General features: G+C 47.4%; 1 protein-coding gene across 1 annotated transcript in view; it reads right to left on the reverse strand.

The window, feature by feature from the left end:
- SEPTIN12 (septin 12) overlaps window positions 1–18,436 on the reverse strand; it is a 552,608-nt gene that overhangs the window by 461,173 nt on the left and 72,999 nt on the right. Inside the window, exon 2 of the mRNA XM_069646026.1 lies at window positions 553–1,968. Coding sequence (XP_069502127.1) covers window positions 553–1,968 — 1,416 coding nt within the window. The remainder of the gene's footprint in view (window positions 1–552; window positions 1,969–18,436) is intronic.

Below are 18,436 nucleotides of genomic sequence, written 5' to 3' on the forward strand. Positions count from 1 at the left end.
CCAATCAGGGCCAGGGGGAGGGTGCGGGAGGCGAGACTGGAGAGGGAAGCTGTCACGGGGCATCGCGGACCGTGAGGGTCACTCTGGGTGAGATTGAAGCACCATGATGCATTAATGGGGCAGTGGCAGCATGCTAGCACATCTAGCATGAAAATGTGTAACTAAATGATACTGTACTGTCAGTGTCCACTGCATGTTCTTCTACTGAACCGATTGTTAATCATATTGTTTTTTATACCCTTTTCTTTCTTAAATGTATGCTGTCAAATGTCCAATTTCAACCCATTATTTTCAACACCTTCTCATGGGTAGGACTTCCAAGCTTGCTCATTGTACTTGCTTGGGCAAATTCGTCGGACAAATGTACATCATTAGCTTTGGAATTCAACTAGCCACCACCACATGACACTAGAAAATGACACCACAATTCCTGCTGACCTAGCCCTCATTCCACTAGCCTTCACTACCTTAGGCCTCACCCAATAACAGATTGCATTATTATGAGTCTCAGTAGCACTAATCAATACTGCTGCTCCATGAAGAAATCCTTACCTTGCTTGGCCTTGTCTTCAATGAGTGGATGCACCTTCCCAGATTCCCCGGAGAACACAGACTTCTTGTTATCACTGTGTGCATTACAGGGCACAGAGACTGTTGCAGTAGGAGCATCATTAGTCCGGGAGAAGGAACGGGCCCTATCCATCATGGACTGCAGGTTAGCCCTAGGAGCAGGCTCTCCCAGGGCAGGTTCCAGGACTGGTGGGGCACACCCAGGAAATGTGGCGGCAGCTTGCACTGGGACTACTTGAGGCAGTGATACCTGGGGGAATCTGCGGTCTTCTGGAGGGGATAGTGGTGGTGTCAGACTGCCATCAGGAGGGAAGATTCCTGGAATTCGCCCCAGAGCCCCATTGACTGCAGCCCCCCTTGGAGTTCCTGATGGCAATTCCCGGACTGTAGAGAATGGATTCAGTGGACCCGAATATGCATGAGGGCCAACTTTCAGTTGGGTTCTTGGCAATGCTTTGGGGACCACATGCACCTCAGAGATTAGGTTTGGACACTGTGCTGGCTTCTCCAAGAATTCATCCAAGCTTATGGGGAACCTCTGCAGCTTGGCAGGCTGAGGCGGAGCAGGCCTGACAAACGGCGGCGGGGTGGTCTGATAGAGTCTTCCCATCCCATGAGGAGGTGAGGAGGAAGAGGAAGAAGAGGAAGAGAAAGATGTCTCTCTGCTGACTGGCTTAGAGAACAATTGTGCACGGCTTTGGGATGGTGAGCTCCATCCTGTTGGGGAAGGGTAGGCTGCATTTGGTGATGGAATAAGGTCAGGCCCCTGGTCCTCTGCAATGTGCAAATCCAGCGAAGGCAAGGAACTGTGGTTGGTGGCATCCCGTGGAACCGGTCGAACAGCAGGCCGCTCCACTTCTGAGTGGAACACGCTTCCGTGGGAAGAGGAGAATTTCCTCAGGACGGGGCTGGATATTCTGGCAATCCGTACACCTGGTTCATACATCCCCACAGGAAGCTGGGAGGGGCGCTGTGGGGTGACCATCTTGCTGGAAGGCTGCCATTCTAGGCTCGAGGTGGAGCTGTGGAGGCTCTCACTGTCACTGCCTTGTCCAGAAGAGGAGAATCCGTTGGGCTGCAGGTGTGTCTGGAAGGAAGAGACACGTGCCAGACTAGGGTGGGCATTCCCATTGCTCCTTGCCATCTGAATAGTGCCCCGGTTGAAGGATAGACTGCTGCCAATACGGCTTTTCTGGGCTGGACTGTGCCCAGGGCTGGAGCTTATGCTGATGTGTGATTGGTAGATGGGAAGGTGAGGGGTTGGTGATATCCGGCTCTCCACATTGCTTCTTAGAACCATTCCTGGTGAGGTTGGACTGAACGGAGAGCTGAGCGTGGAGGAAGGTGAAAAGGCTGGCAGGTCATCCACGTCCTCCATGTCAAAAGACCTCTTTAGAGCTATGGGGAGAGAAAAATAGAGATGGCGTCAGAGCGTACACTGTTAAACCTTGCAAAAGAAACCAACAGGAGACCAAGCAAAAAAACCACAGCACCACGCATTGCTATGAGTGGACATTTTCTCCACACACGACGCATGGCAAGCTTCACACACAACCTCCATGGGAAACACACATTTTGACAAAGACTGCCTGCAAGAATTATAACAATGCCACAGAAAAGGCAAGTAACTACTGAGCGTGTTTTGGTCCCCTACTGGGACTGCTAGCAATTCTAGTTTCCTGAAACCCAGGCCAGGGATATGGATGACACCAGTCTGCACGGCAATGGAGACACACTGCCTACCTAACACTCAACACAGGAATCTTGAAGGCACCAATCTCTACAATGATAGGGACTCTCAGAATAGGCATCTTGATAGCACCAGTCTCTAGTGATCCCCAACGTGTAGCCCACGAGCAACATGTTGCTCACGGCACCCTAAATTGTTGCTTGCCAGTTGCTCTGGGCCATGGTGTGGAGGCCTAGAAGGAGGTGCTGAAGGGATGAGACCTCAGTAGCAATATAGCCAGGACAGAGCCCTGGACTGTGCAAGAATCATGGCCAATAAGCTTGCGGTAGTTCCAGCTGGCTAATTTTTATACATGAAAGGTTTGTGTTTACTGCCACCATGAAAATTCTTTTTCGGCAAATGTCCTTACTTATTATAGCAGTGTCATGTTAAATGAATACAATAATTGAACCATGTTTGTGTCCTGGAGAAAATTGTCATATTCTATTCCTTTATACAGATAGCAGGAGCATAATGGACAAATAAGTGACATGCATACCAAACTTTCCTTTTTTAAATAAGGTGCATACACTGCTTTTTGTACAAGTGAGGTGTGTGTTTGATGTCACCATGCATTATATTTACGGAGATATTAATTTTAGTATCACCTATATTTATTATTACATTGTGCCCTAGGGGAAAAATCATCATCGTTTGATACTCTGCCCATCTGGCACATAGATAATGGGCAGATAAGGTAAATGCATGCCCCATTTTTCATAGTTAATTTGCCCTACATTCAAATCCAATTAAGTTACTGTGTATACATTTAACTTAACAAGCCAATTAATTAATGCAAATACTTAGTTAACACCACCACACCCCTCTATGAAGTGGCCATCAAATGCTAAAAGTTTTGACCAATGTTTGCCACTAAGTCTTGTGTAAAATCCCTTTTGGGCTGATAAAAGAGGTTTCAAATTCTTCAGAAAGTATTATTCATATTCCTAACCACTTTTTCACCAATGTAACAGGTCCCAGGAGCTTTGAAATGCACTATTTGCCATCACATGCCACAATAATTCGTACGAGGTACCCTCCAAAGCCCCGGTGAATTGAACTTTAAAGCCTGCCATGTAATGACCAGTATTACTCAATGAATATTAATTTAATCACATTGCTCCATTAAGTTAGCAACATTTAAAAACATGCATCATATTCCATATAATTGTCATAGAACAAGCACAAAATAAAAAAGCAGCTTTAAAATATTCAAATAAGCTATAGATAAAACCCTGATTGTTACAATTAATTATATAAAGCATAGCTCCCATGTATGCCCAGACTTACGCAAAACAGAGAAACAATGACAAATTAACAGAAAATGAACCAAATCTTCATTTACTTCTACTCTGCAGGCACACTTTAGGCTTCCTCCTGCACACCAGGGGTGTTGCTAGGTCTGGAAAAGATCTGGGGCTACAGTAATGTCGGGACTGTCAGGACTTGGGGCTAGCTAGCCTTGTGATTGTAGCCCCTGAGCTTCTATCCTGGGCTACAACCAAAATGCCCAGGGATATAGCCTCCCCTGAACCTCTCCTATTGATGCCTCCGCTGAACACCTTCATTTGTTGAGAAGTGGGTATATATAAACATACCATTAGCATCAGCTTCCTGCATTCTGGGGATCATATTTCTTAGATTTCTCCTTGCCATCTTATATATGTACATAAGTCTGTATATATAACTAAAGAGGGCAGACTCTGTATATTTTGGACTTATGCCTCTCTCCCCATCTGACAAGCTCTTGCATTAAGAGATATTTTGAGTTGACTTAATGTGCCAAATGTATTTATATCCCACCCCCTACTAAAATGGCCAGTGCCTTAGAACCACACATATTTTAATTTACCAGGGAAGGCTGTAATCGCATGTGCACTGAAATGTATTTTATGATTAGCAGAAAATCCCAGATGTGCTTTAAAAAATAAGTCAAATATCTTAACTGGCTCGACACCGTCAAACTGAACACCCCAAATTCAGCTCATAATGCGCTACCAGGTGTATCTGCAGGGAGATTTGGTATTTGGCATAGGAATTTATTATGTAACCCCTCCGGGGCATGACAATTTGAACCACCCTAGATTTGGCTGCCATAAAAATCATGGAACAGACCTTTGCCTTACATGCCTCCAGGCACTTATCCAATCAGAATGCCCCAAACTTGAAATAAAAATGCATAAATCCCTTTAATCCTTAATGATGTGCTTTCAGCTGTCTTCTGAAAATTATTGACCCAAGCAGCGCTCTCTGAGAAGAGTAGGCTCAAATAAAAATGAGACTTCTCCTTCATCTCTACATTCATTTAAAATCTAGTTACAAGGTTTAACCCTTTTCCCAAACATCATCATTTTTGTTTTTATCATATTTAATTTCAAACTTAGTTCCCAAAATAGTAATTTGTGTTTAGCAGGCCCTATTGGAGACCTGCTGGGGTTAAGCCCAAATAAGTTGTGTCTTTGGTTTAAAGATGCCTGCTATAAAATGTACCCTTCGAAGAGGGTGGGTTAACTTTCCTAAGAGAAGTACTAGAATCAACGACTGAAAGGAATAAATTGGGGCCAACTGACATGGGTGCTTTTCACCTTTATTGGTGGGTAAACCAATGTATAATTCCCATATCTTGTATATCAGACAGACGCTGAGATGTCTGCGTATCACAGTTGGATAAGATTTAATAAAACATTAGGGACCCAATAAAATGTAAATTACGCCACACTATGTTTCTATCAATCAAATCAAATGTTTTCTCCAAATCGGAAAAAAACAAAAAATAATCTCCCTCTCTTAACCTTACCGTATTTCTCCATGTTGGTGCTCAGAGTGAAGCCGAGGTCCACTGTAGTAAGCCCTCCCCATAAACGCATTTCAGAGACCTTCAAGATATTGTTACTTTGAGTCCACTCCTGCAGTCTGGGCAATACACATTTGGAGAATATCTTACTGGCAATGTCCAGTGAGGAAATTGGCCTATAACCGTGGGGGTTGATGGCCTAAGGACTACTTGTCGAAGGAGATGGCATAATGGCTGTCTCAGTAACTGCATTAAACATAAAACAATTTGGTGTCCTTCAAAAAAGCTCCCATTGTTTCCAATAAGTATTTGTATATGTCACGTTGAAACTATAAATCTGACCAGCCATGAACATACACACCACTCATTAAATCGTGGTTGAATTTTCTTTTCAAGATTCTACATTCTGCATCGAACCATGGGGCATCCCTTTCCATAACCTGGACCTACTGAAATTGTGGATGATGTTTGCCAATACCTTGTCCCAGATATTTTCAACCAAAGACTCAAACGGACACTTTCCTTTGTTGCTACTGAACTGTTGAATAGTTTTAAGAGAATATCTTATTTTCTTGTGATTTAGTAATTCTTTCCAATGCCTCCTTGTCAAGCGTAGGCATCGCCAACCAGCCATCTGGCTGTCGGACATCTTCTTCGCAGTGCCTACCCTGGCCATTGGAAAATTAACTCAAGTGGATAGTTTTCACTCTTTGTTCACACAGAAATGCAAAATTTCATAACATTCCTGAAGAAAAAACAATCCACAATACAGTAATCGATGCCTGTGAAACAGAAATGCTTTGCTTGTATACTTAGGAGTGCACCATTTACCACTAAAGATCACAGAAAATACCAGGGTAGAACCCCAAAGTACACCCGAAAATCAGTATTCCATTTCTGAACAATTTTACTGTCCAAACATTTGCACTAAATTTCTTTAAAATATTTTGCTCGAGAACCTGAAACCCCTGGTAATGTTTATTTAGTATGACTATACATATTTGTCTAAAAATCTACTACTGGCCACTCAATTTCCTCAACATTTCCTGTAAACAACCACTTAACTATTAAGTACTTCAAATTAAAGTGTTCTATAAGTAGTCATAAGTTTATTACATTTCTAATTTGTGTTTCAATCATTTGGCTGCTAACTGAGCACCGGTATGTTCAGTCGGAAAATTGATGTTGCTGACCATTTCATTTCATATGCACATTTTGCTCATTGTGCACAAAAGGTTGGAGACCCCTACGATGTATTAGTGAAACATTGGATACCTGCACGTCATCTGAAGGTGCCATGATTGCACCAGTCATTACAGTAATAGTGCCACCTTAAAATGCATTCATTCCTGAGTTTCAAATCTCAAGATACCTTTTTCTCAAAAAGTGAAATTGAGAATCAACAAAAAGAAAACATGTAACAAAAACGAAAATGAAATTCTTTCAACGACTTTGATGGGTACTGAACATGCGCCCCTTTCAGATCTACCCACACACCTCACTTTCATTTTGTTTTGATGGTAAACACCCAAATTCTTCCCTTTGCACCTTCCCATCATGACCCACCCTTTCTCTCCCTCCACATCCATTAGTGTCCCTCCCTTTACAATGATCTTGGCTTTGCTCGATGGGACTCCTTCGGTCGCACTGCCCTACTCCCAGATCCCAGACAAAGAGAACAGGGACACGGCTTCCATCTCAGTAAGAGCACCATCACAGGACAGGAGTGCAGTGTCACTGCACCCCCTGAACCCTCATGCCTTCCCGGTGCCTTTCACTGTGAACTGTCTGTTGCAGGTCATTGGCTTACCCCTCAGAAAGAGCACTGTCAGGGGAGTAGTGAATTGTCACTGCATCCCTCAGAACCCTCTTAACTCCCCAGTGCCTTTCAGTGTGCAGTGTCTGTTGCACGCCGATTCCCATATATCTTTAAAATATGCTTAGCTGCCTCTACCTGGTGCTAAAGGGGCACCCACATGCTAAAGCTAACACTGGCACTAGAGCGCCCTCTGTGAGCCAAAACTATGCTAGACTCCCTTGGTACTAAAGTGCAACATAGGAACCATAACTAATAGTGCTACTAAAGCACCACCTATGTGCTAAATTTAACCGTGGTGCAAAAGTGCCACTTGTGTTATAACTAATGGCGGAGCAAAAGCAGTACCTGAGCTAATGGTGGTGAAAACCTAGGACCCAACATGAATGGTGGCACTAAAACCCCTCCTGTAAGCAAACACTAAGAAGCCTTGCTGAGTAGCACTACATTGACACATACGAGCTAAATCTAGTAGTGCTGCTAAAACGCCACCAATGGGCCAAAACTAACAATGGAGCTAAAGCACGATCTGACTGCAAGTAATGGTGTAGCTAAGGCACCACCATAGACAGAGTACCTGCTACCACAAACGGTAATAACTGCTTTGCCGGTGGTGCCCAAAAATTGACGCATGGATCCATTTGTTTGGTAAGGTTTGCTATGTTATAATGATGAAGATTTTTTCTGTTCCAATAACTACCTTTAATTTTATGTAATTTAGGCAAGGGTGTGAGAGCTCCTCTACTGATAATGGACATAAGTCAAATACCCTTTTACATGGGATTACTTCCACCCAGGAGGGTCTACAACCACGTTTTAGCACACTGCACCCTTCACAGAGGAAAAATATAAATGTGCACATCAGTCTGGTCCCACCAACAAGGGCAGTCCAGCACCGAAATTCTCTCACTGGAGACGTGCTCTCGTCATCACATCCCTTCTTAACCATCACACAACAAAATAAGCATAAACATAACAGTCTAACAGTTCTGGATGCCGGACCATCCATGCTCACACCGACACATAATCTTGTAATCGTGTTGGCAATCTTTTCGCTGTTCTTGCTTGCTACCGTCGTTCTCCTGTCGAATGTTCCAGATCCTCGTCCACCTCGTGTCTCTCTGGACTTTGGTCGCCCGATCTTGTTGGATCTTCCTCCTCTCTGTCACTCTGATCTCCACACATTTTCCGTGTTGGGGGGTTCCTTCTCCCTGCTGCCCGATTCGTTCGAACCAGCCGTAGTGGTTTGTGACACTTTCCGTATTCCTTCGAGCCGTGACTATGGACCCTTCTCTTTCAGTCACGGTCCACGGGGATACCTCATATGGTAGGCTTAACTTGTGCGTGGGGTGACGGTTCTTCATGAGAGCTGTGTCTCCCACCTGAATGTCCGAGGTATCCAGGTTTCCTTGTCGTTGTTTGCGTATTCTTTCTGTGTCCACTTCCAGAGTGCATCTGGAGCTGTACTCCAGCATCGCAGAGTGGATTTTCATCTCCATGAGTGCCTTTGCCGGCGACACTGGTCAAGTGTGGGGTCATCTAGTATGCCAATATGAAGGTCACCAGAGCATCCTTCAGCTATGCCTTCTTTGCTAATGCAATTGCGAAAAGCTTTATTGAGGATCCTCATGAAGCGTTTGACATCTGCATTCGCATGGCGTAATACGGATGTGTTTGATTCCATGAGATTCCATAAACTCTCTAAATGGTTGTCCTTGGAACGGTGCACCATTGTCTGAACGTATCGCAAATATGTCCTGTAGCATTGGGAGGACACATTCAGCCACCGTAGACCTTATGAACTGCACCTCTGGGAATCGAGATAATTCATCCAAAAGCACTATGAAGTGCTTATCGGTCTGGATCATGCCAAAGTCCACACTCACCGCCTGCAACAGTGTTGTTGCCCTTGTGGGCGATTCAATCGACAGTGCCTTTGCTAGTGGTCTTGTTGCTTGGTACCACTTGCACCTCTCCAGTAGCTCCTACACGTGCCTTTCTTGGTCCGGGAACTACACTTTCTCTCTCTGCCTTGCCTTGGGTTTTGTGGTCCCTTGGTGTCCCATGTGTGCTATGTCCAGCACTCTTTGTGTCAATGCTTGTGGTACTATGATCGAGGATCCTCTTAGTAGGATGTCTTCCTTCTCCACCGACTGATCTGCTATTACTCGCCACGGGCCTGCCATGAATGATTTGATGGCATCAATGTATTGAGCCTGGTCCCCTGGAACTGATTTCCAGTTACCTCCTTTATGTTGATCGACCACCTGCTTCATTCTGCTGTGTTGTCGCTTTGCTTCAGCGATTTGTGCCGGCGACATGGACTTCGGCACAGCCATGTATGACATCATGCGCAACAATGCCTCAACTTCTTGGGTCTCTGTCTTTGGTTCATGTTCCTGGACCCGTGAAAGGTAATCTGCTGGGTTGCTGACTCTGAGCCAGAACTGGAGTGTCACACCATAATCTTGGAGTTGGAGCATCCACCACTCCAGCCTTAGTCGGGGGGGTCGCAATGCTGATAAATTCAGGATGGGTAGTAGCGGGTTGTGGTCTGTTACTACCATGACAGAATGTCCAAATATGTAGAAGTGATAGTGTTTGCACCCCCACAGGAATGCTAGCACTTCCCTCTTGATTTGTGAGTAGCGCTTTTCCATAGGTGACAGCGACCTGCTTCCGTATGCCACTGGTTACTATACTCCTTCATCTTCTACCAATACCTCACCCAGGCCTACCAGTCTGGCATAGACCTATATTTCAGCAGGTTTTCTGAGGTTGAAGAATGTCATATTTGTCTCCACTGCAAGGGCTGCTCTCCACTGCAAGGGCTGCTTTGGACTGTTGGAAGGTTTGTTGGACTAACGTTGACCATGTCCATTCTGCTTCCTTCTTCACTAGGGTTCTGAATGGATCTGTAATTGTGGCCAGGTTTGTAACGAATCTGCAGCAGAAATTTACCATCACTAGATAGCTTCTCACCTCAGGGTTTGTTGGCGGTTGGATGTTCTGTATCGCGGCTACTTTTTGTGGATCGGGTGAGATCCCTTCACCTTGAAATATGAACCCAAAGAATTGGCTGCCAAATTGTAGAACATTGCATTTCTCCCAATGTAGCATGAGCCCCTTTTCTCTGAGTTGTTAAAATAGAATGGACAGGATGTGTAGGTGTTCCGTCTCGTTCTTTGAGTATATCAAAACATCATCACTAACATTGATAACTTTGTTAACCCTGAAAGGACCCCTCTGATGGTATGCTAGAAGACCTCGGCAGCCAATGACACCCAGCAGCTGAGCCTTTTATATTGGAATAGTCCAATATGGGAGGAGAACATAGTTATGGGTCTCGACTCCTCAGGCAGTGGGACCTGGAGATATCCAGCTCTCAGGTCTATAGAATACAGCTGCCTCTTGTAGGTAGGTTGGCCAGTATGATATGATATGGCATTTATAATGTGCCTATACACAAGTGTTTCAAGGCACGAGTATATAATCGGGCATAGGCACCGGGTGTCATTCTCTCTTGATCGCTCTGTTGAATAGCCGCATGTCCACACATATTCTTACTTCCCCTGGCTGCTTGGTTTAGGTGTGACCACGATTGGTGACACCCATGGCTTGGGCCCCTGTATACATTAGATGATATCAGCCTGTTCCATGCATATTAGCTCCTCCTTTATCTTGTTCGTGAGGTGGAACGGGATATGTCGATGTCTCTGCATGATGGTCTGAATTGTTTCATCCACATATACTCTCACTTCCTGACCTATCAGGCAGTCTATGCCGTAGAATTGATCTTCATTCTCCATGCACAACCTTTCCATGACAGTGAAATATACCTGGCATACCAAATGCACAATGGCAAGTATTTTCGCAGTCACAACTCAGGAAAGTGTCCTTCGCTTCTCTGGTAATGTAGAAGGTCGCCTTGGTGGTTTGGTCACAGTGCTTTATCAATGTCTGGAAAGCCCTGTGGAAATAGCTGTGTGTGACTGTCATGGTTCTCAAATGTATTTTCTATCTTGCACTGCATATGTCCGTATATTTGCCCCTAGACTACAGTTTATGCACTGTCTATGCTAGCTGTTTATTTCTGTCAAGTGCGTGCATGTTCCCAACATAGCCTGATCACTATATGTTGTACCTTAATAATCCCTATAGTTGATTGTTTCTGGCACATAGGACATTGCCCTCTGTGGGGACTCCACTAAAACCAGTTTTCCCTGTCCCCAGCCTAGCAACCAGCTTGCAGCCAGTAACAGAGGAATCACATTCCTCCCATAGGCCTGGCCAATGCTCCTCATCGGAAAACCTGTTCAGCCCCCCTTGAGCCAGAAACCAGCCCCAGTGTAATCTGTGGCCTACGGCTGAAACTTTACACGCTGTAATTATCCAGCCCTCTGCAAGTCACCAAGCTAGCTCCTGACCTCTTGCACCCTTTCTGGGTACCTCCTTCAGTCCCCACTCAACAAATAATCTCCCCTTGGGGCTCCAACTGCCATGCACTCTATAATGTCAACTCCCCTGACCTGGGAATCACACAGAATCCATGAAAATGTGTGTCCACCCCTGCATCCCATCTCCCCATGAAACCAAACACAACTTGTCCTGACGACAAACAAACAAACACTTGCCTGCATGAGTGGGGCTGGAGATACAAAACGTGTCCTGGCAACAACCAAACAAACACTTGCCTGGGTCAAGGGCTGGTCCTGCAGTGAGTGGAGAAACAGTCTTATATAAGCCTGTGGAGAAAGGGCTGGGCTCTCTCTCTCTCTCTCTCTCTCTCTTTTGGTTGTTGGCGCTGGTGTGGTGATGGGGGGGGCAGCAGAGCCCTGGAGGCCCCTTCCACAGCTACCATTGTCTTCCCTCTACATCCTTCCCCTCCTTTCGTCCTCAACCTGCTCCATTTCTCCACCAGTGGGCTCCTGGCCTGTCTGCCCCCCGCCCTGTCTCTCTCTCGCTCTCTCTCTCTCTCTCTCTATCTTTCTGTGTCTCTGTGAGTGTGTCTGTGGTTGTGTGTGTGTCTGTCTCGCTGTGTGTGTGTCTATCTTTTTGTGTGTGTCTTTCTGTGTGTGTGTGTGTCTATGTGTGTCTTTGTTTCTCTCTCTTTCTCCTCTGTTTCTTCCTTGTGTGCCCCTGTGTGCGCTCTCGTACTGTGTGCCACATTTCGCACTGGTTGCCCTTCCTCTCCATCGCTTCCTTTATCTTTTTGTCCTCCTTCTCTCAGCCATCTATCTCTACCAACCCTCTGCTCCCACTTCCTCTCCAACCCTTCCCTTCGGGTCCCTGCTCCCCCGTGCATCCAAAGGTACTTCCAAGGCCCACGGGTTCAATGCCAATGGGTGTGCCTAGCTAGTGTGCCTGCCATCAATGCCCCATCTTGTGCCCGTAGACCAGTGCAGGCAATCACCTGTGTCCAGTGTGTCTAATTTATTATCATTCTGGCAATGAGTTTACTCCTCTTCCTGTAATAAATCTGTTCCTGGTTTCTACGAAGACTTTGGTGCCTTCTTTGTGTTCCCACCATTCAGTGTAGGCTGCCTGGTATTGCCAGAGGGGGGACCCAGTCTGTCTACGCACACAACACCCCCCCTCCAGGTCTGTTGACTCCCTGGTCCAAAACAATGGCCGACTGGGGTCTCGCAGACAGCCTCCCCTATTTTGTTCTGTCTCCCACTTCCACAGTCTGCTCCAATGAAATGGGTGTTTTGCCCTGAATGTGAAGATTCTAATCTGGGAGGAGCTAGTTTCAGTGTGGGCTGGAGCATTGTGTACTGGGCCACAGGCACCACATTGATCGAGGCCCCTGTGTCGATCAGTACTGGGACTCAGGTGCAGAGGATCGATACCTCGCAGCGTGGCTGCCATTTCTTCTGCTGCAAAGCCAGTGCTAGTGACGAAACGAAGAATACTTGTTCTGTGTCGCTGTCATTTATGGCTGTAATTACTGCATCAGGTTAGTAATCTGCCCCCAATACTGTGTCTAGTTCTCTGCGTTCCTTGGATAGGGTGGCCAGTTTTGCTGTTCCGCCCCCTATCAGTGGTTGTGATCTGGGGCCTGTCACTATTGGCCATGGGGCTCTGCAGACATTTGCGAAGTGTCCCAGCTTTCCGCACCTTCTGCACTATCGTCCTGAAGCTGGGCATCCTTCCTTGTGTGGTAATGCCCCTCCCCAAAACTCGCATAGACTTCGGTTGTCCTCATTCTTCAGTGGACCTTGTACTGGGCGAGCTGCTTCTTCTTATATTTCATGGAACTCTGGGTTTGCGAGCTGACCGCTTGAGTGTCCTCTATCTTGAGGCCTTTTATTGCATTTTCCATGTGAGTCGCCCTCGTTGTTGCGAGCTACTGCGCCCATCCTAATTCTAAAATTCTCATTAGTGTCAATCCTGGATCTTTGAGTATCTGTTTGTGTAGCTGATTGGAGCTGCACATTTGTATAATTTGTCCCTGCAGTTCACCTTCCTCATCCGGAAACACACAGGTTGCTATCAGTTGCCTATTGACAGATTAGGCCATTGAGCTGCCTGTCGCAGTTGAAACCACTCGTAATCTATGTTCACCATAGGGGTGAAGTAGTTGATTAGGGCTCTGCCTGCATCATGATATGAGCCATCGCACTGTGGTAGGGTCTTGAAGAGTTTGTGCACCTCGCTACCCACGTAAAATAGGAGTAAAGTCATCTTGCGTGCATCGTCCACCACGCCTGCTGCGTCGAACAACATTTCTGGACGCACCAGCCATAGCATCCATGTGAAAATTGTGGGCCGTGCTGTTGGTGTTGCACCCTCGGCTGGGGTGGTGGATGCCAATACTATGTCCTCTTCCCCTCCATTAATCTCAAACCTCTTGTCCCTGTAAATGGTTTTGTTTGCAGGGTGGGTAGGTGCTGAGGGTTGATGGGTCTTGGAGCCTGCCTCCTTTTTGTTGCCGATGCACGAAGATTGTTGGGTATCAGTTTTGTATGGTCCCTGTTATGGAGAAGGACTGAATTGTGCTGTCACTTCTGATAGTTATATTGGTGGCCACTGGGTGGTGCTGTGGCATGTGTATCATACTTCCAGGCATGAAGCTGATGCCCTCAGCAGTCCTTGCCGGGGCTCATCTGTACGAGCACTCCCCTTGTGGAGAGCCGCGGCCGGGAGCCTCAGCTGTGCTGAGGGGAGGAAGAGTTTACCACTCCCTGTGGATTGCCTAGAGTGTGTTTGCCTCCATCGCTGTCTCAGCAGGATCATCTGGAGTTCTTGGTCCGTGCCAGCATGCTGCATGTCAGGTAGTTTAAAGTGGGTGTCAGGTCCCACGGGCGCTCTGGCAGGTGGCGGCCATCTGGGGTTCTGCTTCTCCCCCTTGTCGCCAATTGTTATGTGGGCCGCACGGGATGCGGACCCACGTCGGATAAAGACACAGACACAGTCACAAGGATGGGTGGTCACCCAGTTGTGGTGTGTTACTCAGTGGTTGAAGTGTATCACCGGGCAGCCCCATACTCGGTCGGGTGGCACCCAACAGTGCGCACACAGGTGCGGCAATCATGCCGCTAGATTAGGGGTGGGGGTTCATCCCACCCGCTCCGGGGACACCGGAGCTCCGCACATGGCCGGGTGACAACCGGTTTACCACGGCCCCTGCTCTGGGGGCACCCAGGCCGGGGTCACCACCCTGGCCCGACTCACAGGGCCAGGGGAACACCCAGGGACGGCGTTGCCCGGCAGGGGCACCGTCCTGGAGCTGGGCCCCGTCCTTGGGCCCAGCACACGTGGTGAGGCGCCAACATGGCGCTAACACAAACACACACACACACCACAGAGTCTTGTTGGTCTTGACTGACGAGCCAATACAAACCCCAAAACACATGCTCCTGCTGTTTAGGGGAACGCTCAGTGCAGTGCACTGAAAGAGAAAGTTTAAGCTTCTTTCTACACTTTTATTTTAAAATGAAACCATTCCGGAACGGTTTCTATTTAAAATAAAAGTATAGGAACTGTAAAACTGAATTAAAAGAAGTAGAGGAGCACCGCTCCCGACCGCTCCTGCCGACTTCCGACTACTGGTAGGAACACATGCCACGGAGTGATGCAACTCCGTTTCATGAAATAAAGGGGGCATTCGCGCAATGCGCGCCAGTGCACACACGGAGCCCAGACGGTGAACATCGTGACCTGTGTTGTGTGTGGGTCCGGGGGCTCACTGCGCACAAGGGTCATTGTCTGTGTGTGTTTGTGTGGGGGGCACATGCTACACTGGCGACGAGGGGGTCATCAGTGGTGTGAAGTACCCGGTGGTCAGGCAAGGCGGCTGTGATCCATAGCATTACCACGAGGCGCAGCGCTCAAGGGAGAGATGTTCACCGGCCGCAGAGCCGACTCGTGCATCACAGTGAGAGATATTGTGTCCTGTCTGCTCTCGTAGGTTGTGGCTCCCTATGGGAGTGCACATGAGCCTCCATGGAAGACTTTTTGAGCATCCACCGATGCACTATGAATTCTAAAAATGTTTTAAAAATAAACCTGTTTTCTCTTTTTTTTCCTTTGTATATCCTTGGAAGGAAAGGAACGAAGGAGGAACGATCTTTATTTCTCTCTTCTCTTTTCACGAGGAGGAGGGTTCCATCACAGAGGTGTGCTCCAGGTGGCTTTCTGGTGGGGGTCTTCATCCAGCTCTTGGAGCACTGAGGAGTGGTCGACACGTGTGTCTCCGGGTTGCGGCCCCTATCACAAGAGGTGTGCCTGTGCGCCCAGTACACACTTCCACCCACTTGAACGGATGAAATGCAGGACAATCAAGAAAATGAAGCTGCAGCCACTGGTGCCGCCCAGGTGAGAGCGCGATATTCACGCCAGCAAGGGTCACTAGCCTTGATGCCAGAGTTTGATGTCTCAGGGGCACCTTCTAACCTGGGACCGAGGTGGAATTTATGGATCGACTGCCTTGAAATTTATTTTTGAGCCACAGGGAAACTGATGATGAGAGCAAAGTGGCAACTCTCATATGCGGCTGGTCCCACGGTCCATCACATTTTCAAGAGGTTACAACCAGTCGACATACGCAGCGGCAAAAAATGTGCTGAGAGAACACTTTATGTCCCTTGCAAACATGGATTATGAGAGATTAGTTATCTGCAACGGCAATCAGAAGGATGATGAGCCGCTGGATACATTCTATGGCCGGCTCCATCATCTCTCAGCCACATGTGCGTGGGTCAATGAGGAGGGTATGATACGTAACCAACTTATCCAAGGTTGTGCATCCAGTAAATTACGTTGTCAAGTGCTGAGGGAGCCTGGCCTGACATTGGCACGGATTCACAAGCTAGGAAGATCGTATGAATTGGCAGAAACACGTGCCTCCAAAATACATGCAGTGATTCGCACACTCAAGATCGATGATGTATGTGCAATGGGACGCATCCACGGGACAAGAGGGGTCCAGAAGACCATGGTGCTGGCAAGAGAGAAGGGTGCGAATTCACCGGCGTCATGCCCACAGTGTGGATACAACCTCCTGCATCCATCGGAGTATCCTGCAAAGGGGAAGACATGTGGAAGATGTTGCAACTGTGAGCACTATGCGGGAATGTGTCGCGCACCGCTCCGAGTTGTGATACAGAGGGGACCAGTCTGGGTGGGATCCCCCAGAGTGCAGCCCTTGTAGATAAAGAAGAGAATGCGACAGGGCAGGATACAGAAGAGGAAGAAGATGAAGAGAACATTTTCTTCATATCCAATAGGAGTGTGATAAAGGCAAAAGCAAGACTGAAGCCGAAGTTTGTGGTACGAGTCAATGGTTCAGAGATTCCGGTTTTGGTGGATACAGGGGCCTCTCTAAATGTCATGGCGAAAAAACACTATGAAGTGATGATGGATCCCCCAGCTCTGAAGCACCCAAGAGCGTGCATATTCACCTTCGGAGGAGACGGACCAATCCCACTAATGGGTGCGTTTGTCTCAAAAGTAGAGCATGGATCAAGCTCAATCAAGACCAGGTTTTATGTCACAGACATTAGTGGCAACACCCTGCTGAGTTGTGCTGCAGCAGAGAAACTTGGGATAGTGAGGTTTGCATACAGTGTGTACGTTGAGGATGTCCAGCCGGTGCTGGAGAGATTTATTGACGTGTTTATCGGCATTGGACAGCTGGTCGGTGAACCCATAAAACGGCACATAGATGAATCCATTCTCCCAGTCGCCCTGACCCGAGGGTCCCGTTTCACCTACAGGAATTTGCTGAAACAGAACTAGAGAATCTGACACAACTTGACATTATTGAGAAGGTGGAAGGGCCAACGCCCTGTGTGTCACCAATTGCCATAGCGAGAAAACCTAAACAACCTGTTGATCAGAATCTGTGTGGACATGAGGCTGCCAAACAGGCAATAAAGAGGGAGAGGTGCCTAACACCCACAATTGATGACATTATTGCCGAACTGCAAGGTGCTCGGTTTTTTACAAAACTTGATCTAAGGGCCGGATATCATCAGGTCGGACTCCACCCCGAGACCAGATACGTAACCATCTTTACAACTTACAAAGGGTTGTACAGTTATAAACACCTCAGCTTCGAAATGTCAATGGCTGCAGATGTTTTTCACAACATAATATGAGGTGCCCTAGTTGACCTGGAGGGCGTCCTGAACATAAGTGATGACATTCTGGTGTTTGCAGTGTCGGAGGTCGAGCACATGGTGAGGCTGATCAAAACACTCGAACAGATCCAGTCGCTAGGCCTCACCCTGCAAGAGGAAAAATTAGAACTTCTCAGGACCAGCGTGCAGTTCTTTGGGTTTTTCTTCAAGGAAGGAGATGTAGCGACTGACCCAAGGAAAGTAAAGGACATCAAGGACGCCAGTGTCATGCATTCTGCACACGCCACTAACACCCTTGGGGTTCCCACAGCTCGACCATGTCCCGCATCCTCTCAGCACATCAATCACAAGGGTCGGGACTCACGTGTGCAGCTGGGTGTCCCTCGAGGACGTGCGCGGCATACCAGGTGCATTGCGCAGTACCGACTGTGCCCATTTCTCCATTGGCAATTGCCCAGGTGTTTTGGAAACGGGAAACATAGACAGGCGCTTCCGCGTCACGTGACCGCCTGCTCCCGCTCACGTGATCGGAAACCTCGTTCACGTGATGCTATTGCGCGTCACGTGACCAGGAAGCAGCGGGTACTAAAGCGGTGATTCGCTTTACGATCATCGCTTCACAGCTGTTTATTGGAACTCTGTTTGGCACCGCTCACCTGCTACTGATCTTTGGAAACCTTCGACCTTGGATTTTGCTACACTGACTTCTTTGGATTGCCCTTTTGGATACTGGTACTCTGATTTTGGACTGCTTCTTACCGGTAAAGAACTCTGAATTGTCCCACAGACTCCATTGGATCACCCTCCTGTTCTGGCACCTTGTTATACGAACTTTCGTTTTTCCTTGGTTCAGCCTCTGGACTGCTTCACAGACTTCTGGTCTGCAGCTTTACTCACAGGTGGGCCATTTCATCTCAACAGCACAGTGGGCATTTCCATCA

Source organism: Ambystoma mexicanum, chromosome 2p (assembly GCF_040938575.1).
Source record: "Ambystoma mexicanum isolate Mex_15411 chromosome 2p, UKY_AmexF1_1, whole genome shotgun sequence".
NCBI lineage: Eukaryota > Metazoa > Chordata > Amphibia > Caudata > Ambystomatidae > Ambystoma > Ambystoma mexicanum.